This window comes from Eleutherodactylus coqui, chromosome 1 (genome assembly GCF_035609145.1).
Source record: "Eleutherodactylus coqui strain aEleCoq1 chromosome 1, aEleCoq1.hap1, whole genome shotgun sequence".
Lineage (NCBI taxonomy): Eukaryota > Metazoa > Chordata > Amphibia > Anura > Eleutherodactylidae > Eleutherodactylus > Eleutherodactylus coqui.
Window position 1 is genome coordinate 431,506,122 of NC_089837.1, and position 19,108 is coordinate 431,525,229.

Consider the following 19,108-nt stretch of genomic DNA (forward strand, 5'->3'; position numbering starts at 1 on the left):
TTGATCCAAAGGAAGGCAAAAAAAAACACTTGAAGGTAGAAACCAATTTTCCTTATTTTAGGGGAAAAAATTCCTTCAGAATAATCCCTGGATCAACAATCCTTCTGAAGCTACTATTGACTATAATATGCAAGCTTGTTACACTCAAGAAAGGTGTCCAGGCCCCTCATAAACTATTTCAGTGAGCTCATCATCGCCACCTCCTTGGGCAGAGAGTTCCATAGTCTCGCTGCTCTTACAGTAAAGAATCCTCTGCAGTTTGGGTATAGAAACCTTCTTTCATAGAAGATTTTTGAATAGTGATTGCACCTTACAGATTTAGGGCTGTGCCCACTAATTCTTTAGCTGAGAAAATAGCAAGCATTCAGAAGATTGTGCCATGACTGTACCTATGAGTTGCAGTGTATCTCCTTCTTCATATTCTATCATACATGCCTACAGTTATGGGGAGCACTTTAATACCTATACAGTGCACATAGGTTTCAACACAAATGTAATTTTTTAGAATCTAGTAATATCTGTGTAGAAAAATTGCACGAATATGCATCCAGTGGAGTGCAGCACAGTTTTGTACATGGCATCCTACAAAATCCGAACAAAAGGACCCTTACTAATAATCTGCGAACGCTGAATGCAACTAGAATGAGATAATTACGAAAACTGCAAATATTTATAATATTACGACTGCTTTACAGTTCTGTACAACTCTGACATCGTACTGAGCAATAATACAGTCATGTGCATGAAGCATAGAATGGTAAATGTCCCCATTGGGATTATAGATGGTGCCAAGTTTCCGATTTTGTTTTGATGAAGTCATTATTCCAGTGTATGATTTGAATTAGCGAATCTGTAAATTGGAGAATATTTGGTGAATGAAGTTGAACTGTTCATTCCATATCTTCTTTTCTCATAATAGGTATATGGACGTATGTGCAGTTTATGTAGCGGTTTAAACGACATCTTTTTATCTTCACATAACATTTATTTTCATATCAAATCACAGTAAATGCACATTTATGTGGGCATAGCCTTAGATATCGGCAATGAAACATGCATCAAGAGCTTCAATGGAACCAGTCAAGCTCCTTTGTGGCTAGGTGGTGACGGGAGCCATGATACTATTTCTCTAAAGAACTGTGGCTTTTCTGTCTCATATGGTTTTATTGGAAGGTAAGCAAATTAGTGCAGGCTAGTCGGACAGAAAATTCCCCTCGCAGGGGGTGCATTAGTGTATTTCGGTGTATAAACAGAACCATTAACATCCACACACTGTTTTTTTGTTTTTTTTTTTGTTCAATATATTTTTATTGGTTTCACAAAATAAGCAAGACAGAGAAAAAAAATGTTTATGATATCTCAGTTTGCTATTAGATCCATTTAACAATATGACTTAATAAATCTTAACTGGAAAAGTGCACTACTTGTTTGTGAAATTTTGTGCGATAAACAAACAGGGGAGGGGGTAAGTTGGGAGTGAGTAAAGGGGGGTTGGTGAGGAAGGGGGGGGGGGTCGTTTGGGGACTCCAGGATGGTTGTTTCTGGCTATGGGTATAGTTTGGTCGGGCTACACACACACCCCTGACTGTAGCCAATCAGCGAATAAGGGTGTGTTCCGGATGTCTATCCATGCTGCCCATGTATGGTAGAATTTATCGTGACCCGACGGGTCGTCCGAGAGCCTCAGTCTCTCCATGCGTTCTATTTCGTCCATCGCCCCCACCCAGGCGCTTCTAGGTATTTCTATTCCTTGCTTCCAAAATCTGGGAATCGATTGTCTCGTGGCCATAATGAAGAACTTCAGTAGACCTTTTTTGAGGGAAGGGGCGCCTTCCGGCGTGATGGACAACAGTGCCAACTCGGGTGTCAGGGACAGAGATTCCCTGCTCACCTTCTCGTATAGGCGCTTCACATCCTGCCATATGGGAGTGACCATGGGACATCCCCACCATATGTGGAGCATTGAGCCCACGTCCGCCCTGCAGCGCCAACAGGTGTTCGGGGTCGCTGGAAAGAGGGTGTGTAGCCTCTCCGGGGTCATATACCACCGTGAAAGAATTTTAAAGTTCAGTTCCTGTAGTTTGCTGGCTATGGACATCTTATGTGTGAATTGGAACGCCTTGTTCCAGAGCTCCCCGGGAAATGATCTACCCAAGGCTTCCTCCCATGCGCCCAGCCACCTGGGGAGATGGTTGTCAAGCTTTTCCTTTAGTAGTTGGTCGTATAGCAGTGAGACCGTATGTCTGGGTATTTCCGAGGCACAGCATAGTCTCTCGAAGGGGGTAAGGCTCTCGCTCCAGCCCCCCTCTGGTTTAATTTTCTCCAGGTAGCTGCGTACCTGAAGGTATTGCATCCATGAGCCCGGGGGAAGCTCCCGTGTCCCCCCCAGATCCACCAGCCCCCGTATACCCCCCGAGTCCACCACGTTCCCCGCCCTGGGCTCTGTCCCCGGTGGCAGGAACCCCAAGATATGGGAAGACATTGTTGCTATGAGCTGTGGGTTACCCACCAGTGGAGTCAGGGGTCCCGGGACCGACATCTTGCCACGCCCCCATGAGTGTGTTCATCAGGGCTGATGTCTCTATGTTCCCCCGGCTGACCTTACCCGGAATCCAAAAAACACTCCCCTCGTCTCAAAGGTGTTGTTTTCGTTTTCAATTTGTACCCAACATTTGTCTGATCTATGATGAAATAGGTCTAGTATGAGGGTTCCTATTGCAGCTTTGTGGTATAGGCGAAAGTCTGGAAGTCCCCCACCCCCCTTCTCCTTTCGTTTAGTTAGGCTCTTATAGCTGAGTCTCTTGGATCCTCCTTTCCATATAAACTGAAGTATTTGACTGCGTACTTTATTGAAGATACACACACTGTTTTGATCACAAGTAACCTATTGAGTGTTTCTATTTTCTCTTTTACAGCTCCCTTTCCTCCTTTTGGGGAGAGAATAAAAAGCACAAAAAGCAGAACTAGGGTCATGAATTTAGTTTCCGACGGTCATTGCCTCCAACACACTCTTCCTACCTGCTTTCTATCCTATAGTGAGTAGTTGGCATAAACCCCGTATCTCTAAGAAAGCAGACCATGGTTGCCAAGTTTTAAGAAATTAAAGAACTGTGACTTTTAAAGGAGGTCCCTATAGACAAATGAGGAAAGACTTGTCAAGCCAATGGAGGTGTGTTGGTGTGGTTAGAGCGCCATTTTTGCCTTTTGAAAATGATCATTTAGTAAAAAGAAGAAAAAAAAAAAAAGTTTTACCTTTTTTATTTTTTTTATTACTTTTTTGCCTTATTGCATAAAGAAAAAAACATCTTGATTCCTTTAATTCCTGGATTTTGACTGTTTACATATTGAAAAACTAAAATCGAGCAAATATAATCTCTATGTTGTGCACCCGACCATAACAAGCGCTTACATAATAATTGGAGAGTAGAGATAGTACAATTAAAACTTAAAGGGGTTGTCCCACGATAGCAAGTGGGGTTATGCACTTCTGTATGGCCATATTAATGCACTTTGTAATCTACATCGTGCATTAAATATGAGCCATACAGAAGTTATTCACTTACCTGATCCGTTGCTGGTGTCCCCGTCGCCATGGTGCCGTCTAATTTCAGCGTCTAATCGCCCGATTAGACGCGCTTGCGCAGATGGGTCTTTTCCCTTCGGCTCGGCAGCAGCGGCGTTCTGGCTCTGCCCCCTTCTACGCGTCATCGTGTAGCTCCGCCCCATGACGTGTGCCGATTCCAGCCTCCTGATTGGCTGGAACCGGCACGTTTGACGGGGCGGAGCTACGCGATGACGCGTAGAAGGGGGCGGAGCCAGAACGCCGCTGCTGCCGAGCCGAAGGGAAAAGACCCATCTGCGCAAGCGCGTCTAATCGGGCGATTAGACGCTGAAATTAGATGGCACCATGGCGACGGGGACGCCAGCAACGGAGCAGGTAAGTGAATAACTTCTGTATGGCTCATATTTAATGCACGATGTATATTACAAAGTGCATTAACATGGCCATACAGAAGTGTATAACCCCACTTGCTGCCGTGGGACAACCCCTTTAAGATTTATGAAATATGCATTAAAATACAAAATCCTTATATAACCATACAAATGCCAAAAGTAGTAACTAAAGCAAAATAATTAATGGATGCTTGTATAAACCAATGTAGACATTCATACTGCAGCCAAAAGTAAGTCATAGACTCAATAAAAAAGTTATGGAAGTGTCTTACCATAGTCAGGAAGAATAGCACTTAATGTGTCACACAGTATGGTGGTACTAGTAGTCCTCCATGGTCCAGAGACGTGATGAACCTTAATCCACAAGGGGTTCCATGTATGACAATATAGCTTCAGTGGATGTGATATAGCTGGAAGATAATCTCACCCTAGCATTCGCTGTTGGCTGTCTGGCCCTGAAGTATGATACGGAATAACCATCCTGATAAGGACGACCCTGCCCAAGGTCTGGTCCTCAAATAAAGGCTCTAGCACAATATGTACAGTAGTAACATACAACTTATAAATATACTAGAACCCAAAAAGATGAGCACTGGAGTGTGTACAATACTTAAGCATATGAACCTACAGATAGACACACGCCAATATAGACGTAAAATCACGAGCTGTGACTGAAATAAATGAAAAACGTAATAAAACTGACACCCAAAACTACCCTATAGTTGTATACATAACTTGCTTCTAAGGCCTCCTGCAGATGTCCGGGTCGGATCCAGCTGTGAGAATTCCTGCAGTGGGATGTGAGCCATGCCCCTGCAGTGACCACTGCAGCGGGATGTGAGCCATGCCCCTGCAGTGACCACCGCGGCTCACCTCCTCACGACGTCTTCTCTGCTCTGCTATGTGCCGGCTGCCACCCAGCCAGCACATGCGCAGAGCCGGTGCATCAGCGGTAAGGTTTCTGTGTGGGCCTCTGCGAGGCTCACACAGACATAGGACACCCTGCAATTTGTTTACTGCGCGAGTTTTCATGCGGTCAAACCTCAGCTGTCTGTATAGGATTGCGTTATCTAATGCAATCCTATGGCAGCAGGCACGGACGGAAATTCTGCGGGAAATCCCGCCGCGGAATTTCTGCCCATGTGCTGGAGGCCTAAGACTGCAGACTTGGATGTTGTCTGTTTCTATGTCAAGTGAATTTCACATTAAGGCCCCCTGTCCACGATCCTGATTTGCCGGCTTTTAGCCTGACGAAGAGCCCGAGAGGTTCGCAAACCCGCTATTACATCATGTATTTCTGTTAGCCATTAAAAGGTGGTATATTTACAAGATTATGTGGTTTCTCTTGCTGGGAACAATCACATTCTGTATTTATTAAAATGCTTTAGTGAAGTAATGGAGAAATTACTTTAAAAGCATTGTCATCACGCTTTGAGCTTCTCTAACTGTTGGCATTTAGCTATTATTGCCGGGGAAAGCCTCGTCTGGCCACTCACGTTTCCCTTGAAGGGGCTGTTGCACGAGAAGTACAACCTCCCAAGGCGGCTATTTGTATAAATTGAGTGTTGGGCATGGATGAGCCGGATACCCCAGAGTGGGAGCTGTTAACCCTTTCCAATCCAATTTGTATCCTGGCTTTCCCAGGGGGCTTACTTTTTTCTGCCATTATAAAATGGCGCCATCTGCTGGCTAAAGCCAGTACTACATTAGGTGACACCTTGGATAGACTCAGACAGCAGAGAGGCTGGCAATATACAGTAAGAGAACCCCGACGGATGTCTTCCAATATTGGAGCTGTACAGCCTTAAGTCATAATGTCTTTAGACGTCAGACAGTGGATTGGAAAGGGTTAATGCCCAGCAGCTCTTTGCTCTGACTCGGAGGCAATCCTGAGCCTGATGTCCATATACCTTGTCATGAATGTATATTACCGAAGTATTAGGCACTTCCCTTAGGAGGCTCATTTACTGTACAGTTCTAAAGAAGATATTTGACAATATACAACTTGGAATGGGCATCTAATGTTTACAGAACCCAGGGGCGGACATACTGCCTTCACTGCCAGCTTGGCTGCCCAATGGCCCAGAAGATGATTTCGGAGGGTGCTTGTCCCGCTGCCAACTAATGCCCGCTCTATAACCTCCAGCAGCAATATCAGGAACACTTATCTCCTTTGCTCACACAGTCCATGCTGACGCGCTCCACATTGTGCCCGGTGCCTCCTTCACGGGCTCCCAGTACAGTGTGCAGAAGGGAAGAAGTTCCGATGTGAAGTTAGTGAGGACTGCTTGAGCAGAGGAGGTCGTTCTGTTGATGCTGTTGCCGGAGGTTAGAGAGCGAGGACTGTAGATTTCAGAAGCTAGAGGGGGAACTTATACTAGTAGTGGGCCACAGAGGGGGCTCAATGACTGGTGGTATGGGCACAGTATAACTAGTGGAGGGCACTAGCACTAAGTGGGGCTGCAGGGGGCATTATCACTGTGTGGACACCAAGAGGAGGGGGCACTATTGCTTTTTAGGCACCAGAAGGAGTGACGGTATTGGGAAAGTCTTAAGAGATGAGTCGTTGTGAAAGCGGTCTTCATGGTGGTCTGCGCCAAGATATAAAAAAACCCTAAAAGTAATAACAAAACCTGTGATCATTGCTGGTACCTTTACTATCATTACGACGGTGCAGAACCGGTATCGTGCTATTATATGTCATTACTTACAGGTGAGATGAGTCACTGTATTAAAGCGAGTCGGCCATGCTGCCTTATACTGTATGTGGATACACATATATAGATAGATATGTGCAATATATTACACAAAATACTCTGTGTGTTCATATACCATAGTTTTTGTGTTTCGAACTCCTTAGACTAATCGCGGCTGGGAGCGTCAGTGAGTGTATTTTTTTTTTTGTGTGCACAATTGTGGATGACTTGCATGTCCAAAAAGTACAATAAATTACGCCGATGCACGCTAAAAAAGCATTGTTTGTAGCACAAGAATGTGTGCAAATACACATAATCTCGTGTGACTCCAGCCTAAGGGACTCCCTCCAAGATGCTACACGGTTTAAGACCCTCTCTGCCTGGCACTGCAGGGCAAGTGCAGAGAGTATTATCTGCATCCTCCAGGGCGCTGCATAAGGCGTCATTTGGGATCCAGAATATCTACATGACGACATTTATGGTATGGAAGGCCGCTAATAGATCGCTGTCTGTGTGGTGCAGAGGGCCTTGAAGTCTATAACATCCCGGAGGGGCATGTTAAAGACTGAAGAAGGTGGAGAGAGCCAGGACCATATCAGACAGACTTGCTGTCATTTGCGTACACCAAATGTGTCCTAGGATGACAACTGGATCTTTCAGTTAACGTGCGCTTGTAAAATGGATTTACAGACTTCCTTTACATTAGAGGCATGGCATACTTGTGTGAGCTTTGTGAAGCATGATACTTAAACACCGTCTTCCCTCTATTGTACTCACATAATGCCACATCACTGTGCTTGTGCTGCAAATCTGTAAAACAGGCGTCTAGCCCTCCACTCCATTGGAAGTCATCTTCTCATTCCTCGGAGCGTGGCACGCTAATGGGATTTTGTATCGCTCTCCATAAACGCTAATGGGATCCTCTAATGGTGCTTTTCAGAGCTCTGAACTGCAGTTGTACAGATGGCAGCGATCAGCTCTCTGTCTGATCTCTGCTCCCTGTATTTAAGAGGTGACTTAAATAACACTTAATTTATTCTTTATTCATATTTCTTTCAAGCAGGCGACAAGTTAACCAGATACAATGTATCACAAGGCGATGGGGAGTAATGGCTCTTGTAATAACAGATTAGTATTTTTCCAGTGAGTGTTGATGTGAATGATTAGCACCAATGTCTCGTTCCTGACCTGTTGTGACAATTTAGCATTACCGTCTAGTTACCGTAGAAGGTTGTCTTTGTCATCTCACCATCCACATACAAGTTCTGATACCGAGTCGGGATACTGTGGGCATTATACACTGACAAATAGTCATCTTAGGGCCCTTTTTCATGGAGCAGTTCACTTTTTTGGTTGAGCATTGAAAACGGAATGTTATCAATCAGTGTAAACCCTGCCTGTGACTGAATGACAAATGATTTGTTTGCTTATCGTTCAGTTTCGGCAGGAGTGAAAATCAAACAGTTTTCGGCCTGTGTAAACAGGCAGTTCATCTATGATCGACTGCCTGTTTACTATGATGGAGGTGGGCCGGAAGCGATCTCCAGCGTGCTCCACCTTCATTCACTGAATGATTATCGCTCCTGTGTGAAAGCATAATGGCGATAATCGTTGGGACAACTGTCAGATGCCTAAAAGGGAGTTTCTGGGCAGAAGCTATTGATAACCTCTCCACAAGATAGGTCATCAGTAGTTAATCGCCAGGGACCATTCGCTTGGGATCCTTGGCAATGAGCTGATTGCACGGTTTGCTATCAGTGCAGAGGGCCGGATGTGCATCATAGAGGATGACGGTGCGAGTACCCTAACTGGCTTCATTTCCGTTGAAATCAATGGGATTTGGAGTGGCTATTACTTCTATGGCCATCCCCAGTGCCGTATGTATAATGGGCGCTTCAGCTCCCGTTGATTTCAAAGGGAGTGAATCTAGCTACCGCACTTCCGCTGTCATCCCCTATGATGCAAGCCTAGCCTTCGGCACTAAGAGTGGGCCAGACAATCAAGTGATCGCTGGGGATCCCATGCGGTGGGTCCCTGGCAACTAACTATTGATGACCTATCCTGTGGATAGGTCGTCAAAGGTTTAATGGGAAAAAAGATTTAGACGCCCAACAATTGTCACATGTGAAAGTCCGTTAGTCATTTGTGATTTTTTTTACATTTTTTTTTAAAGAAAAAATAAAGAAAAAAGCAAAATAAAGCCCACTTTTCTGGTTTACATTAAGGCCAGCCTCACACAGGCACTTCTAAAAACATTGCGTTTTTCCATGCAGCGTTTACTGCGTTTTCAGCTGCGTTGACATGCATTTTTGACAGCGCTGAAAACGCTCCTCAATCATTACAATCAGTGATACATTGTGTTTAAAAATGCTGAAACGCCCCAAAATAAAACAGACCGCCATTGAAATCAATGAAGGCGTTTTACAGTATTTGTGAGAAGCGGCCTAGATGTGTATTATTTATGAGTTACCGGTTTTTGCGGACCCGACACTAGCTGGGGCTAAACTGATCTAGTAAGTCAGCAAAAGCTTCCGACATCTCTTTCAACTGTCGATTGTTTAACGCGGCTGTTCCATATTTAATAGTTTTGTCCTCTTCATGTGGCCTTTACTTATCATCCACCGATCTTCTAAAACATCAAATGAAAAGCTTCAGTCCGCTGATTTACAAGTCTAGACAATCACTATAATAATGTGACACTTTAGGCAGCCTCACTTACGGTTTATATTTGAAGCGCTATTCCCAGCATTGGACGTAATGACATATTTTTAGGACGAGTAACATTATGATCACTGGTAATCTGACAGCTTTGACCCCTGCCGATCCGTAGATTGAAGCTGCTGTGCGGGGAATTGCAGCGCAGCCATATTCACGTGAATTACATGACGCCAAGAAGCCAGTCCTTGATTGCTCTTGAATGCGCACTACTAGGCAATGGGGCATAGACAGTGATTTAGGAGAGTGATCTGCTGATCAGGTGTGGTGGGTCAGCTTAGTAAAGAGCTTGTTGTAAAAAGATGAATAATGACCCAGCTTTTTTTTGTTGCACGCAGGTGTTTGCTCTTTATTAAGTGGCTCCGTCTCCTTTTGTTATCCTGTTTGTGGAGGAGATGCTGAGATCTGGGATGTACAGTTCTCTAGCATTTGGTTCTGTATTTTTAATTAGAAAGGTAATTAAACCCTGGTTGGACTTTGTGATTGATGGCCTCTCCTGTATGCACACACGGGGAAGAGTAGCTGTCCATGGGAAACCTCCTGTACAGAACGGTCAGTCTCCTAATGGCTGCAAAACACACATTGGGACAAAAACGCATCCACCACATTGCAACAAGGTCATGTTACTGGTCAACAATACTTGGATATACCAAAAGGTGCTAGCTAGAGATGAGCGAGCACGCTCGTATATGCCAGTTATCTGTCAATCAATTCTTGAGGGCTGGGAAAGCGGGATTCAGGCTTTTCTAGGAGCGCAGGCAGTATTTAAAGGGGTATTCCTATCTTGGCACGTATGATGCTCAGAGTTGAGGTCTGGAGACCTGCCGTCAGGCTGGGACATAATTCTGCGGTCTGAATGTAAAATGAATGGTGGAAAAGGCAGCATCCTTGGGCTGTAAGCCTTGTGCTATACAAAACTAGTAAACCTTTCACTAGTAACAGGTTCACGAATTCTGTATTGCTCAAGGCTTACTTGCTATCTCTATCACTTACATGCTATGCTGCAAAAGGTAAATGTGCAGGGCGCCTGTTGCATCAGTTACTTTGACATTCCTAGCAGTGCTGCCTCATATGAACTAATGCAACAGCAGCCCGCACCCATCCCTAAATATATCAGAGCGCTGCCCCTCCATACTGATCATGTGCAGGATCTAGGTGGCAGCGGTATCCGCTGCTATCTTGTTGTTTGCTGCCAAGCCGATGCGCCATCCTGTTCCTCCTCCACCTACAGCTGGGCACACCTCCAAAACCTCTTCAGTTGCCCTGTGGAGGTGATGGCGACCCTGGTAGGGGGCTAGAGACTGCAATACCTGTGGCTAGTAAACTGTGGTGGTAGCTGGAAAGTTTTTACACGCACAAATACATGCGCGTGTAAAAAAATACATAAGGGTATGTACAGACGTGGGGAAAAAACGCAACGCCCACCGTGCAAAAACGCAGCATGGATGTGCGTGCAAATGTGCTTTCGCACATGAGGGGCCACCTGAGGCATGATTGACTGCACCTGCTGTGTTCTTAGATTAAGGGGCCGTATGGTTTTGCCAGAAGCGAGCGGTCTCGCCCAGTTGTAACAGCCGCGTGGTTTTGTTGCTATCGCTGCCTCCCCATGTGGCATCAACCTAATGAAGTTAGTAAATGTCTGCTGTAACGATCTGCTCCTTGTCTGTACAGCAGAATGGTTGCTCCGCTGTGTGGAGCGATGGTCCCCGGCCGGGGAAGACTCGTACAACTACCGTACTATTAGCAGCCAGGATAATCGATGCTCTTCAGTTGTGAGATGTAATCTCTTCAGCCGAGTCCTCGAAGTGGTAAATTCAGAGATGTTGTAGTTAAGGTCTATGCTGCTGTAATGGAACGCTTGGGGATTGGGAGACTCCTAGGATGATTTGTAGCTTATAATTTTCTTATGCTCTCTGCTTTCTATAACTTAATTATTTCCAGCCTTTTCCCCTCTGTCAGTAATTTTCCAATATAGTTTGCTGTGCAGAAGTTCCCTGTTGAGAGGATTATCCCGCGCCGAGGAAGCTGCAATAGAGGAGCTCAGATTTTTTAATAAAACGGATGGTAGAAGTTTGTACGATTTTATTGCTCGGCTCTTCAGGAATGATACATAATGCATGATCCGCCTTCTGACCCACAAATACAGCTTTCTATCACAGTTCTTATCTTTATGAATTGGTACCAGGATTACGGCTACCTATAATGTTTTGGCTTGTGTTCTGATTTCCGTTACCAATTCTCATCTGGTTGAATTTTTTTTTTTTTTTTTTAGATGTTTAAATGTCTTCTTATGATTAATAATTTATTTCATCAGAGCAGGCAAAAAAGAAAAAGTTCAATTGAAGTCATTAAGAGTAAACAAAATAGTTCCTATAGTGTAGATATTGCTGTTACATACTTGTTATAGTGTCTCAGAACGCCCATCTGATGTGTGAAGAAGCCACTTCTAGTGCCATGTTACTTATCGGCTGCTCTGCGCAATACTAGGAATCGCTCCGCTGCCCGTATGCAATAGGATATAGTTGGTCTGACTGAGCTACGGAGCATGTGTGACCGCCGCCACTGGACATATTGGGTTGATATTCAGGAGGGGGGGGGCGTTAACACTGGAGCGTTTTTTTGGTAAAACTAATAAGTTCCTTTGCAGTCAGAATTGCAGTCAGGATTTTGCTTTTGACCTTTTCCTCTTCTTTTACAGAAAAACTGGCGATCGAGGGTATAGTTGTGCAGCGTGCTGAATGCCGACCAGCAGCCAGTGAGCACTACATGCAGATGAAAAGGTGAGCCGTACTGCATAGAGATTTTCTTTGCATTTACTTATTTTTCTCTTTATTGCTGAGAGAAATGTACTTGCCGTTCTTCCTTTTTGCTGTATTCCATGTGGTGCTAAATAGTCCACCTCGCTGCGAAGGAAAATGAAACGCACCTTGTTTCTAACGCAATAAAAGCTTGTGGATATTTAGGGAAGTACAGAACAATACTCAGACTTGCTGCCAGTGGTAATAACTTTTTCCTGGTCTACTAGAAACTTCCTCAAATTCATTAGTACAGAAATGATATCTCAGTGAGGGGTTCCCAGATAATAAACACTTCATAAAAACTGTTAAATAGTCTTCTCTCCTATGTTTCTGTATTAAAGCAGTTGTAGAATAGAATTTTATGACTTGTCTATTGGATAGGTGATACAGATTTGATCCCTGGGGGGTCTCGCCTCTGAGGCCTCCACCTATTTTGAGTATAGTGGTTCTGTGTCCCCCTCTCCTCCTCGCAGTAAGAAGCCCCATTTAATTGAATGGCGCAGCACCATGCATGTGCCATGATAAGAAGGTGAGGGCAGACCCCACCAATCAGATTATCACTTATCATATAGATAAGTCTATAGAGAAGTCTATTCTGATACTACTTTGGGATATGGTCATGTGTTATAGAGTCTACTGTGTTAGTGACAGTAGAGGGAATTTTGAGGGAGGAGTAGGTGATATTGTTACAGAGAACTCATGTTACTTGATGCCTTATTGCATGTGAAGTTCCAGAATCCCACCTTACTGCAGATACATACTAGTAGCAATCTGGCACCATGGGCTGAGATGGTAAGTAAGGACCCGTCGCCTCTCCTATGCATTTTGCAATTCTGGAACATCTTCTTATTACTTTGCATTGTGCCATTCCTCTGTTATCCCTCCTGGAAATTAATCAACTGACAACTGGGTGTTACCATTCCCCTTGTGAAAGGGGTGTGTATCTCCACACAGTCCAATACCTTCAGTACTGATTGGACAGTGCTAGGCTGCGCATGGTCGCACCCCAATTGGTAACCTTCAGGTGTTTAGTTGTAAATTTCTATATGCATTTACTAAATCAGAGCTGACTAGTCCTTTTTAAGATATATCTCCACTTTTGTGCTATTTTTCTTCTGCTATACCATCAGCCTACGAATGGAGTGCTGTAGTATCAGAGGGGTCGCAGAGGCTTCAACTGCTGTGTATGCTGTGTGCCAACCTGCTCCTTGCCCACCAAGCAGTTGGTCTTGTGTTAGGGCCCTTTTACCCAGGACGACTGTTAGGTGCAGAAGTGCCGCGCCCAGCCATAATCACTCCTGTGTTTTTACGTAGGAGTGATCATCGCTAGTGAACGGAGGAAGAGCAGCCGGGGATCTTCTGTCCATCCGCCTCCATTCACATTAAATAGTCAGCCGTTCATAGGTGAATGACTGCCTACTTACACTGCCGATGGTTGTCTGATTTCCGTTTCTGTCCAATCCGAATGATGAACAAATAATTGTTTGTCTTGCAGATTGTGCAGACATTTACACTGAGCAATTATCATTCAGATTCTGGCAATCCAGCGAGGATCTGACCAATAAAGAGCCCGTACTTAATTTTGTGATCAACCTGCTACAACACTGTCTTAGGACAGATCTATTTATTCAGGAAGACGCCGGTGTGAACAGTAATTGTGTATTATGTATCAACTCAGTGGAACTTAGTTTTTGCATTCCTCAGCTTCCTCGCTACTTGGTAATGGCTAGAACTAGATGAGCTTTTAGTTCTTCACAATCCACTCTCTTGGCTATGCACTCATTTAATTTCCAGTAATCAAAGTATTGTGTGATATCATAATTCAATTTACATGTTTCTTTACCATGAAATATGTCTTACAACCTCCCTTAAAGGGAATCCGTCATGTCCTTTATGCTGGCCTCACTGAAGGTAGCATAACATAGTGATAGGCATGCTGATTCCAGCAATCTGTCACTTATAGGGTAATCAATGGTGGGTTTTAAGGCTTTACAGCTTCTTTCTGCAGCTCCCAGCAAGCAATGAGTTAGATTATTCATGAGGTGCTACTAGCCCACCCATCCATCCTTATTAACAGTTTCCTAGCCATTGCACTACTTGCTGAGTAATTTTGTCAATCACAGCCGGTGGGCAGGGCTAAAAGTACTTCATGTCTAAACTAGAGCTGCAGGAATAAGCTGTAAGTTCTTAAACTCCAATGCACATTACCCTATAAGTGACAGACTGCTGACATTTGCTTGTTTATCACTAATTTTTTGCTGTACACAATAAGGTCAGCATAAAGGAGATGACAAGTTCCCTTTAAATCCCATTAGATAAAGCAGAATGGAACCCCAGTCTATAACCTTTAAATCTGGGGAGGTTCTCTACTGGATGTCTGTAATTACCAGCAAACTATACGGTCATATACCAACGTCCTGGAACTGTGGCAAAATCTGCGTCAAAGATCTGCAACTCAGTCATATGCTTCTTGCGGCAAATTTGGCACGTTGGCATGGAATAGGTAAACTGCAGAGCAAAGCTAGAATAGATCATGGGACAATAGAGTAGAACTTGCAACATGCTCGTGAATAGTCACATAGGTCATGTAGTTGAAAATAGTTAGGTTCATAAAGTTTAATCAGAGAGAAGGAGCAAATGTTGATGAAGGCAAAAGAAATCAATACATTTTAGAACTTTGTTGCCCCTGTTGATTGCGAAGATGGCAGAGGAATCCGCAAGACATCAGATAACCTGCCTTAACTACAAGTCAGAAATTCACTTCCTGATCCCAAGTGGCGATCAAACCGATCAACCTTCAAACAAGCGTACTAGACGTTTTCATGGGCGTTTTTACTGCTTTCATTTTCTTCTAAGAAATAGTGTCTAAGCCTTTCTTGAAGCAATCCGCTACTACTGCCGTGACCAGTTCCTGAGTTAGACTGGAGTAACCGTTCTTAGGCTGGGTTCACGCAGCATTTGGTGTCCACCTAGCCAAAAAATGGCATTCAGATGGAACCCTGGTTGGAATCGTAGGCTTTAATAAGTTAAATGGAAATCACATTTCTGTCATTCACCTACAGCCAGTGAACACTTGGTTTATTAGCAACCCACCACAGTGGGTCTCTCACCCACATTGCTGCCACAGCCCAGATATGACCTGACTGTGTAACAACTGCTATTTGGGACCATACCCTTAAAGGGGTTGTTCCGCGCCGAAACGTTTTTTTTTTTTTTTTTTCCAACAGCCCCCCCGTTCGGCGCGAGACAAACCCGATGCAGGGACTTTAAAAAAAACCGCACAGTGCTTACCTGAATCCCTGCGCTCCGGTGACTTCTTACTTACCCGGTGAAGATGGCCGCCGGGATCTTCTCCCTCGGTGGACCGCAGGGCTTCTGTGCGGTCCATTGCCGATTCCAGCCTCCTGATTGGCTGGAATCGGCACGTGACGGGGCGGAGCTACACGGAGCCGCTCTCCTGCACGAGCGGCCCCATTGAGAAAAGAAGACGACCGGACTGCGCAAGCGCGTCTAATCTGGCGATTAGACGCTGAAAATTAGACGGCACCATGGAGACGGGGGCGCCAGCAACGGAACAGGTAAGTGAATAACTTCTGATAACTTCTGTATGGCTCATAATTAATGCACAATGTACATTACAAAGTGCATTAATATGGCCATACAGAAGTGTATAGACCCACTTGCTTTCGCGGGACAACCCCTTTAAGGTCCAACTATAACATTGGGGGATATTTGGCTGTCTTACATGTACAATGATAGCCACTTATTCTAAAGGTATTTTGTATTATAGCTCTTCTGTCTAAAATGCTAAAAGGCAGACTTTCTATTCAAAAATGTAGTGCACTGCCGAGTACCTGATTTGCACAACGATACCTGAAATAGAAGGCTTTCCATTCTTCTCCAAGAATCACAAGCTGGTTAATAAACCTGTTTTATGCTCCTTTGATTAATAAGGAACCATTGCTCGGGCTCCAAGATAACCATCTTTAATATTTCGATCTTTCTTTGTATTCGAGTCCCCCTCCACTGCATGAGCTGCTATGTAATGTGGAAGCATTATAAAATGCAGCTAATTAAATCCCTGGAGATTCTTCTACTTAACAAGATCTGCAGAAACTGGGAAAATGTATGCAGTGCGAGAGTTTGAAACGCCTTTTCGGAGCCTTTGTTACATAATTGCGTCTATAGGAGGAGAATGTTAGAGCTCCTTGTGGATGTACGCTGGCTCCTCCATGAATTAATGTATGCATTTGTTGTTGGCCATGAACTTTTGTTTAGTTTTTTTGCTATAAGTTTCATTTCCATGGTAAATAACTTTTTAATTGCTTATGTTCTTTATATTGGTGTGACAGGTTGTTCAACATAGAAAATTAGTGTTTTCAATGCAAATATAGTAAATTAGTATATAATATTTTATTTAAAGCGTACCTCCAGATTCAATCAACCCTCAGCCATTAACCCTTTCCAATCCACTGTCTGACGTCTGAAGACATTATGATTTAAGGCTGTACAGCTCCGATGTTTGAAGACGTCCGTCGGGGTTCTCTTACTGTATATTGCCAGCCTCTCTGCTGTTGGAGCCTATCCAACGTGTCACCTCATGCAGTACTGGCTTTAGCCAGCATATAGCGCCGTTATATAATGGCAGAAAAAGAGCAAGCCTCCTAGGAAAACCAGGATACAAATTGGATTGGAAAGGGTTAATAGGAAGGAGGAGAGGCCAGGAGCACAAATCAGGACTTGTTAGTAGGTATCGTTAGCTTGAATCTTTGGCGATACTATTGTGCTCAGAGGTCTTGCTCCCTTTCAGCAACTTTTACTATAGATTATTAACATTTTTGATTCCACTGAAGTGGTCACACATGTATAATTAGGGTATACCTGCAGTACTCTTGTCCTATACCATCCGATGTGGTACGTTTTTAGCCTTTGCATACTTTTATTTACAAATGTCTGAAGTGTGCCCCCTCACCACCTTTAGTTTAGTCCTCAGCTCACTTTAGGAGCTACTCCGGTGACATTTTTTTCATTCCTGATGTAACTGCCCCCCCCGTATATATGTCTCCTAGTGTTACCTTGTTTACGTACTCCTTTCTGTCTGAAACTTCCTGGAGGAGTTGTCCTCGGTGGGTCATGTGATCTCATTCTGACTACCTGAGATTTACTTGGCTTTATGTCCTCTCAAAAAGTCAGTTTTTCAGTAGGCATACATTTTGTGTGATGGTCCCTACCACACAAAGGCCCCCTGCACACGGGCGGAAATTCCTGCTGAATTTTTGCCCGTGCCCGCTGCCATAGGATTGCATGCACGCAATCCTATGCACACAGCCTGAAAACACACGCAGAAAACAAATCGCGGCATGCTTTACTGCGAGAATTCTCTAGCCGTCTGCAGGCGGACAAACTCTTTAGAGGGGGACACGAACTCCCATCATAGTTATTGCTGATGATTAGAGACTCCTAGCACACAGTTATAATGAAGGTGATTACAACTCATTCTCCCGATCATATATTTGTGGTCTGTAGCTTATTTGGGTGAATATACAAGGTAATAAGAATTAGTGTCCTCCCAGCAGACTACTGGCTGTAGCTGCTCATGTGGTGTGCTGTTGCATCATGGGATTGATAGCACACAATAGTGAAAGAGATGGCAAGGATAAATCTCAGCATCATGATGGTGCCTGATAAGTATTAGACAGGAGGCTGCACTGTATGGAAGGCACTGCAGTATGCAGAGAATTTACAGAGTGGGACAAGCAATCAGATAAGGCGTGCACTGATGTTTTTGCTGGAGTGGTCCTTTAATAAGAATCTGACCAGGTAACTGCATTTTTATAGATGTAAGTTTCCTCGTTATATGTAAAGAATGCCAATTAGTAACTTGTTTTCAGACAGCTGGAACTAAACACGCTTGAATTGTTGCATATGAGGAGTAATTGTTAATTTGGCCTTAGACATCTGCGGCGTTCAGGAGTATCATGTGTGGACAGATAATAGAGAAGCACATCAAAGAGCGATAAATGCACTATTGATTGGCTAACTTGCCCTGAATTCTGGGCTGGCACAAATTTGGATGTCTGTATTTAAGAAGTGTTGCCATTTGGCAAGAGGTCTTGCACAGAAAGCTATCTTGTATCTGCAGTCAGAGTGAAAGCCTCAGCCTGCGGATGCTTGATAAAAAGGTGTCGCTGAATGAATTCGACTTCGTAAACCTTCCAGTAGAGACTTATTACATCTGCTGGTGTCAGGCCTTTATCATTGTAAATCAAAGAAATAAGCTTTCCTCTGCCTTATTTTATGTCACTACCTGAAATATTTCGCCAAGGGAATGGTTGATGCTCACTTGAAAGCTGCTCAGTTTTTGATTAGTTTTGTTCCGTACAGAAAACGTTCACTGGAACTGAAAATCAGTTTTTTAATTTTTTTATTTTAACATTACATAGAGGTATACAAGTGGTGCTTTGCCTTACAAGTGTAATACGTTCCATAACGGAGCTCTTAACTCAAAACACTGGTATGTCAAATCACATTTCCCCATTGAGATGAATTGAAACGCCATTAATGCGTTCCGGACCTCCCTAAGCCCTAACTACTCTACATGTAAAAAACAAACATCAATGCTCACCTACTGACACAATTTCGGTCCTCGCGCAGGTCTCCGTAGCTGCTGCAACTTGCCATGTCCTCCTTCATGCGGACAGAGCATTTCTCCCTGGAAGCGGGGCTTGAATTCTCCGCCTCCAGCAAGCAAATGCTCTGATTGGTTAATCCAGCACTGTGTCTGCCAATGAAAGCCAGTGCTGGGTTAACCAATCACAGCCATTTCATGACATTATTCATGCGCAGTTCTATACGTAGCCCATGCACGGTCTCTGCCCTATTCTGGTCAGACTTCTCAGTCACCTTTTCAAGTTAATGGGAGCCTAGAACAAGGCGACATCCCAT

General features: G+C 44.0%; 1 protein-coding gene across 1 annotated transcript in view; it reads left to right on the forward strand.

Moving 5' to 3' along the window:
* GTF2F2 (general transcription factor IIF subunit 2) overlaps positions 1-19,108 on the forward strand; it is a 164,101-nt gene that overhangs the window by 72,447 nt on the left and 72,546 nt on the right. The window contains exon 6 of the mRNA XM_066581927.1: positions 12,064-12,145. Coding sequence (XP_066438024.1) covers positions 12,064-12,145 — 82 coding nt within the window. The remainder of the gene's footprint in view (positions 1-12,063; positions 12,146-19,108) is intronic.